We start from the raw sequence: 8,252 nt of genomic DNA, 5'->3' as shown, positions 1-8,252 counted from the left end.
GCATAACTGTTAGGATGTTGGAGTTTCCCAGGAGAGTGAGAGAAATCAGTGTCCTAGAAATCTAAAACAAGTAAGAGTTCAGAGAAGCAGGAGAGACCGAGTGACCTCAGGACACAGAGGAGTCTGAGAAGACTGGAACATGCCTTGGATTTGGCAAGAAAGTTAACCAGATCGTCTGGAATGTGGTAGGTCATTATTCAGCTTGGCAAATATCATCAGCTCTTTAGAACGCCGGGGCTTCTTGTTCTCATGATGCATAATCAGAAACTACAGGTACAGAACCTTCAAGCATGCTGGCGCGTGAAACATCAAAGTAGATGTTTCAAGAGAGGGATCAAACTCAGAAATAACCTTTAGGTCAAACTCATGAAAAGGAAGTGGTCACTCAACTGAGCAAGGAGTCTCAAGCCTAATCCTGCCTCCTTTGTTCCAAGTGCTCCAGGCCACAGACTCATGGAACAGCAACTCTGCTCCAGGGTAGCTGTGACCGCAGGGTGACTGTGCCAGCTCACACTTTGCTGCCACCTCGTTCAGGTAACTCTCTTCATGTCCCCTATCCTTACTCCAAATCAGTGAGGAGATCTCTTCAGCTTTCCTCTTGGTCAGGGGGTTTCCCCTTCATTTTTTCTTCCAGCATTTTCTTGTTTCCACTGCACATGGGAGTAAGAAAAACTTCGCTCCTAATATAGCTCTCCTTCATTTCTGTAAGTGCGCACCAGCTGCAATTTTTAGAACAGACAGAATAGATACAGCAGAGCATGGGGCCGGGGGGGTTGAGGAAATGAATTTGGGAGAAAGTATGTTCTCTCTGGGCCTAAATATTTCCATCCCTACAAAGAAAAGTGTGGCTAAATAAACAAATTGCCAATTTAATATATTTAAGCTCTTTTCATCGTGTTCATAGCAGTTGATCCTCTCAATATCCAATGGAGTTGGTACTTTTTTCTGAGGTCCACACTGCCACACTGCTAAGAAGTGTTGGTGCTAGAATTTGAACTCAGGTCTCTCTAACTCCAAATCCTCTATGGTTTCTAGCATCTCACTTATTTCAATAAATCAATTCAAAGGAAAATGTGATACAAAGGGGGAATATATGTATATATAAATATGTGCCCCAGAATTCTTGATAATTCTGTAAGTTCCCATATTCACTAACAAGAGTGTCCCAGTTTGAATGCTAAATTATAGAGTCACTCTATTTCTAGGTAACATCCTTGGGGTCAGCCCCGGTAAGAGCTGAAATATAGTGTCCTGAGCCTAATTCCTTTTCTAGGCCAGGACTGTGATTATATACTGGCTGCTGGCAGGAAAAAAAAAGATTATTTTATGGTTTTCTCTTCTCTGCTTTAGAGCAGAAAGGCCCTATCAGGGCTGAATTCCTGAAGACCAGGCCAGTGTGAGACCACCACAACCAAGTTTATGGGAATAGCACCAGCTCAGGGTAATGGAGTCCCTTATATTTGGTATGCCAACCTGTGCAGAGGATTAGTAATAAACCATTTTAAGCATTTCCGCAGGCCTCACCAAAGCAAGATAATAGATAAGAGCAAATGGCTTCCAGTCCCCACGTGACCATTTTTGTCCTGGTGTCCTCCACTTTGGCACAAATTGTTGTTTCAGGTAAGCAAACTTTTAAGTCTTGGCAAGAAAACATCTAATTTTTTTAAAATTCATAGGAAAGAAAAAGTCATCTGTGATTTTGGATTGACAACTTTTATGGAAACATGGGCCTTCGGACTTGATAATTCAAATTGGATAATGTTAAAATGTGATTTTCTAGGTGGATTAATCAGACTTCTTTTCTACTTTGTAGATTCTCATTCCCATTGCTGTTTTGTTGATCCAGAAGAAATCCTCTAGGGCAGAGAAATATTTTATGTTTTGATTGTAAGCAATACATTATGTGAATATGATTTGCAAAAGGATGTACAATTTTCATCTGGGTTTCAAAAAGTTCCCTAATATATGTTAATGCAAAGTAAGCCAACGAGGAACAAAAGATGTTTGTGTGAATGGCAGTGGGGTTGACATGCATGTCTTCTCAGGTAATCACAACTAAGTGATTTGGCATAAGAACAAAAGCCATGTTACCTGCTGTGGTAGACAGAAAAATGGACCCCAAAGATTTTTACATCCTAATCCCCAGAACCTATCAATATGTCACCTTATATAGCAAAACTGATTTTGCAGGGGTGGTTGTACTATACAATTTTATATACTTACCAGTAATGTTTCATTTGCTCAACATCTTCAACAACACTTAATCTAGTCAGCCTTTTAAATGTTAGACATTCTAATATACAAAGGTTCCACTGTGGTTTTAGTTTGTATCCCCCTAATGGCTAACAAGGTCCCTGGATGGCAAAAATCATTTACACTTGACTACTAGCTTAAAAGCTGGCAGTTTGAACCCCAACTCCAGTTAGGCCATTCAAGAAAAGCCTGGAGATCTAATTCTGTAAAGATTACAGTAAAAAAAACTCTATGGAGCAGTTCTACTCTGTCACACACAGGGTCGCCATGAGTTGCAATCGACTTGATGCCAACGAGTTTGATTTGGTTTTAATGACTAATGATGCTGAATGTCTTTTCATGTACTTATTATCCTTTTGTATTTCATTTTTGGTGAAGTTCAAAATTTTTGCCAAGTTTTTTTTTTTTTTTAATTAGACTTTTTGTTTCTTTCTTCTTTTTAAGTTTTGAGAGATCTTTATATGCTTCAGATAAAAGCTCTTTATCAGATGCATGACTTGTAAATATTTTATCCCAGTGTGTGGCTGGTATTTTCATTTTTTTAACTGCATTTTTGAAAGAGTAGAAGTTCTAAATTATTATGAAGTCCAAGATATCCTTTTTCTTTTATGGATCATGCTTTTGGTTTCATATCTAAGGAAATCTTTGCTTAGCCTAAGATCACAGTGGTTTTCTCTTATGTTTTCCTCTAAAAGTTTTTATAATTTAAAATTTTAGATACAGGCTTATGATTAGTTTTGAGGTAATTTGTGCATTTAGTGATTTTTATATATCCGATATATGGATCAAAGTGTTTCCTTTTCCTTTTTTTTTGCATATGGATATTTAATTGTTAGAACACCATTTGTTGAAAAGATAATCCCTTATCCACTAAATTGCCTTTGCATCTTTGTCAAAAATCATTTGACCATGTATATGTAGATATATATTCTGTTCCATTGACCCCTTTGTCTATCTTTATACCAATATCACACTGCCTTGATTTTGTTACTTTAAAAAAAGTCTCGAAATCAGGTAGTATTATTTCTCCAATTTTGTTCTTTTTTAAAGTAAGGTAGGCTTTTGAGTTTGTTTGCATTTCTATATGTGTTTAAGAATAAGCTTATCAGCTTCTACAAGAAAAACCTTCTGAGATTTTAATTAGGATTGTATTGAATCTATAAATCAATTTGGGGGTAATTGTCATCTTAATAAATACGAAGTCTTTCACTACATTCACATGGCATAGGTCACCATTTATTTAGGTCATCTTTAAACTATCTCATCAATGATTTGTAAAGGCCTTACTGATCTTTTATTAAATGTATCCCTAAGTACTTCATAATTTTGATGCTATTGGATGTGGTATTTTGCTTTCAATTTTTATTGCTAATGCATTAAAAATAAAATATATTTTTATATTGATCTTTTATCCTGAAACCTTACTTAATTCACTGAACTTTTCAAGTAGGTGTTTTGTGGAATCATTCAGGTTTTCCATATTGATGATTATGCTATATGCAAAGAATGAGAGTTTTACTTTTTTCCAAGGTGGATGCTTTTATTGCTTCTTCTTGCCTTACTGTATATGTCAGAATCTCATGTACAATGTTAATGTTGAGCATGCTCGCATTTTCCCTAAACATACGAGTAAAACTTCCAGTCTTTCACAATTAATTATGATGTTAGTTATTGGGTTTTTACTGCCTTTTATTACTTCGTAAGTTCTCTTCTATTCCTAGTTTTCTGAGGGTTTTTTAATCAGTAATGGAAATTGTTGTTGTTGTTGTTAGATCCCGTCAAGTTGCTTCCAACTCATAGTGACCCTGTGTCCTATTTTATCAAATGATTTTTCTGTTGAGGGCGTTGTATCATTTTTATTCTGTTAATATAGTAAAATACGTTGGTTTTCATACGTTAAACCCAAGCTTGTCTTCCTGGGATAAACTTCACTTGGCTGTGATACATTAGTCTTTTCATATATTTGTTGGGTTTTATTTAAATTTTTTTTTTAATTTTCTTTTTTGTTCATAAGGGGTATTTTTCTGTAGTTTTTATCTGTAATAATGAGGTCTCATAAAATAAGTTAGAATGTATTCCGCTCCCTTTTCAATTATCTGGAAGAGTTTATGTAGAATTGATAGTATTTGTTTCATTTTTTTTTTTAAATGCTTGGCTGAATATTTGGGCCTGGAGGTTTTTGAGGTCCCTGAGTGGTGTTAATGATTCGTACCTGACTACTAACCTGAAGGCTGACAGTTCAAACCCACCCCGTGGTGCCACAGAATAAAGAACTGGCTATCTGCTTCTGTAAAGATTATAGGCAAGAAAATCCTATAGAGCAATTCTACTCCATAACACATGGGTCACCATAAGCTGGAATCAACTTGATGACAATGGGTTTTTGGAGATTTTTGTCTTTTTAGCTTCGGTTTGGTTGTTTTGTTTCTGGTGGTAATTTTTCAATTACTACTTCATATTCTTTAATATTCAAGTTATTTATTTTTTCTGGAGTGAGTTTGAAAGTTTTTGCCTTTCGTGAAATTTTTCCATTTCTTGTAAGTTCTCAAATTTGTGACAAAATGTTTTTTATAATATGCCCTTATAATCTTCTTAGTATTTGTAGAATTGGTAGTGATTTATGTTCTCTCTCTCTCTCTTTTTTCTACCTGATCAGTCTGGCTAGAGTTTTGTCAATTTTATTGATTTCAAATAACCCACTTTTGATTTTTTTATATTATTTTTGTTTTCTATTTAATTGATTTCCACTCTAATCTTTCTTATTTCATTTTTTCAACTTACTTTGGATTTAAATTGCTCTTCTTTCTTTAATTTCCTAATGTGGAAGTAGATGGCGACCCCATGTGTGTCAGAGTAGAACCGTGCTCCATAAAGTTTTCAATGACTGATTTTTCATAAATAGATCACCCGGACTTTCTTTCAAGGTGCCTCTGGGCAGACTTGAACTTCCAACCTTTCAGTTAGCAGCCAAGAACATTAACCATTTGCACTATCCAGGAATTCGATATAACTTTATTGCTGTAAATTTTGCTCTAAATACTGCTATTACTACACTCCATGAAATTTGATGTGTTGAGTTTTCATTTTCATTAAGTCAAAAATAACTTCTAACTGCTCTCTTGAATTTTCTTTTTTTTTTTCCCAAGGATTTTTCCAAGGATCTTTGTAACTCCATTTTCCAACAGAGAAAAACCTAACTCCCATTAGTCACAATACATTTACTTATTTGATCAAGTTTAGAATTTACTTGCATGAAGTAGTTTCCAGAATTCCTATCCCATGCTTCTGTGGAAAAGCAGCCTACAAAATAAGATCTCAACATTTACTCTGGACACATCATCAAGAGGGACCAATTGCTAGAGGACATCATGATTGGTTAAGTACAGGGTCAGAGAAAAAAGAGGGCGACCCTCAATTAGATGTATTGAAACAGTGGCTGTAACAACAAAAACATAGCAATGATTGTGAAGAAGGCACAGGACCAGGCAACATTTTGTTGTTGTACATAAGGTCTCTATGAGTCAGAGTTGACTTCACAGCACCTAACAACAACATATGATTAGAACTCTTTTTTTTTTTTTTTTGTCATTAGAATAAGGGTATATAGTTCAAATATTGTATTCAAAGTTACTTGGGTTAGTTCCAATTTGACCCCTTCAGTGTGGTCATATTTTTCATTTGCAATATGGTTTGGTTCATTTGTTTCTATTTGTATTCAGTTTTATGATTACCTCTAGCCTTGTGTATTTTATTTTAGTATGTACAATACTAACATGGTTCCAAAAATCAGGACTATATAAAAAGTTATAATCAGAGAAAAGGTTCATCCATGTCATAGCATGTATCAGAACTTCATTTCTCTTTATGGCTGAGTAATATTTCATAATATGGATGTGCTACATTTCACTTATCCATCTGCCGATGGGCATTTGGGTTGTTTCCTCCTTTTGGCTACTGTGAAACATGTTGCAATAAATGTTGGTGTAAGTCTATCTGTTTGTGTTCCTTCTTTCCGTTCTTTTGTATATATACCTAGGAGTGAAATTGCTGGGTGCTGTGGTAATTGTATGTTTAACATATTGAGAAACTGCCTAACTGTTTTTCATAGTGACTGCATCATTTTATATTCTCACTAGCAATGCACAAAGGTTCCAGTTTCTCCACATCCTGTCTGTTTTTCTGATTATAGCCATGTTACTCTGTGTGAAGTGGTATCTCATTGTGGTTTTGATTTGCAGTTCCCTAATGACTAGTGTTGATGAACATCTTTTCATGTGTTTGTTGGACATTTGTATATCTTCTTTGGAGAAATGTCTATTCAAGTCTTTTGCCCATTTTTTAATTGGGTTGTTTGTCTTTTTGCTACTGAGTTTTAAGAGTTGTTTATGTATTCTGGATATTAAACCCTTATCTGATAGATGGTTCCCAAATATTTCCTCCCATTCTATGGGTTATGTTTTCACTTTCTTGATAAAATCATTGGGTGTACAAAAGTTTTTAATTCTGGGGACTCGGGCAGACATGGCTGTGGCAGCATACTTACTCGTTTTCACATTCTTGCCTGTTCTGTGATATTCTTTGGACTCGAGCAGACATGGCTCTGGCAGCATGCTTGTCCGCTTCCCACTTTTGTCCTTTTGAATATGCCAAATAAAACTTTCTTTTTACTTTACTAAACTTTGTGATGTTTTTCCCCTATAACAGTTAATGGCATTGTGAACAGGATCTGAAGCTACGAATCCAGTCAACTTCGAAGAGACCTGGACTGTGGAGCAGAAGCCGGAAAAGAAAGGTCTTATCTTCTGGACCCACGTGTTCCCACTCCATGTCCCTTCGACACTGACAGGGTGAGTGCTCTCAGAAAACAAAGCTTTGCTTATTTTTTGTTGTTCTCTTGCTCATGTTTTCTTAAGTTTTGTTTGGCATATTTGTTTGAAAAACCAGTTAATTGATTAAGGAGAATCTTTCTTAGATTTTTGCTTCCTTGTTTGGTTAAGAGAGATATTTAGTAACTCTTTAAGTGAACTACAGTTTAGGCCTGGATTCGGGCGTTTGAAGAGGTAATTCTATTTTCAAAGAGCTGTGAGTCACTATAAGCTGCAAAATTCGGACCTTTTTGTGGCTCAGAGAAAACCTGGAAAATAGTGCTGTTTTGCCAAATTCGCAGGGAGAGGTGGCAGCTCTTCCCTGTTTTGCCAAATTCTCAGGGGGAGGTGGCAGCTCCTGACCTGTGTTTTGATATTTAAGGGAAAAGTGGTAGTTCTGTACCTGTTTTTTCCATTGAACTGAGTCGATCTTACCAAAAATTGCTATATACACTTTTAGAAACTAGGATCCCCATATCCTTGTTTGTGTGGTATTACCTGGTGAGTTTATGTGGTCTTTCTGTCTCCTTTTGTTCTAAGGGCTTTCTCCTGGTCTAGAACACTGTGTCTAAGTTTGTCTTGTATTAGATGGGTGGCTATGGCTAAGAATTGCTGTTTTTTGTAAGGCTAGTCATAGAACCTCAGTTCCTTCTTCATCCAGAAAAAACAGCGTCTTGTGTCTGTCTTATGATTTAGATTTTTAATAGCTACTTAGAGAAACTTTGATATAAATTGGTCTATTTGAAACGTACACAAAGATCTTTATGTTTTATACTATGTCAGTCTTAAAAGTGAAACCTTTTTAAGTAACTTAAGCTAGATATTATATGAAATGTGTTTTATTTAAGGAAAAAGAATAGTTTTGTCTTAAAGTAGTCGTTCCAGGACAGTTAAAAAGAAAGAAATTAGCTATCTTTTGTCTTTCAAAATGCCTCCGTCAGTTTAAACATATGTAAATGTATTGTATGTAAATGTCCTCCATGAGTCAAGACAGTGAGGGAGGGTCAGGATCAGGCCTCTTCATCCCCCACCTCCCAGTCTCCAAGGTCCTGTAGCTCCAGGGATGCTTTTGAAAGACCCCTTTCCAGCTAGGTGGAGACTCTTTCAAGACAAAAGATAAGAAAAATTGCTGCT

At 35.9% G+C, this 8,252-nt stretch overlaps 1 protein-coding gene across 1 annotated transcript in view; it reads left to right on the top strand.

Annotated features, from left to right (window-relative positions):
• Positions 1-1,550: 1,550 nt before the first annotated feature.
• The window catches only part of SPINK13 (serine peptidase inhibitor Kazal type 13), a 16,989-nt gene continuing 10,287 nt past the window's right edge, over positions 1,551-8,252 (top strand). The window contains exon 1 of the mRNA XM_023739181.1: positions 1,551-1,620. Coding sequence (XP_023594949.1) covers positions 1,551-1,620 — 70 coding nt within the window. The remainder of the gene's footprint in view (positions 1,621-8,252) is intronic.

Source organism: Trichechus manatus, unplaced genomic scaffold (genome assembly GCF_000243295.1).
Source record: "Trichechus manatus latirostris isolate Lorelei unplaced genomic scaffold, TriManLat1.0 scaffold00130, whole genome shotgun sequence".
Taxonomy (NCBI): Eukaryota; Metazoa; Chordata; class Mammalia; order Sirenia; family Trichechidae; genus Trichechus; species Trichechus manatus.
This window is presented reverse-complemented; position numbering and strand designations above follow the sequence as displayed.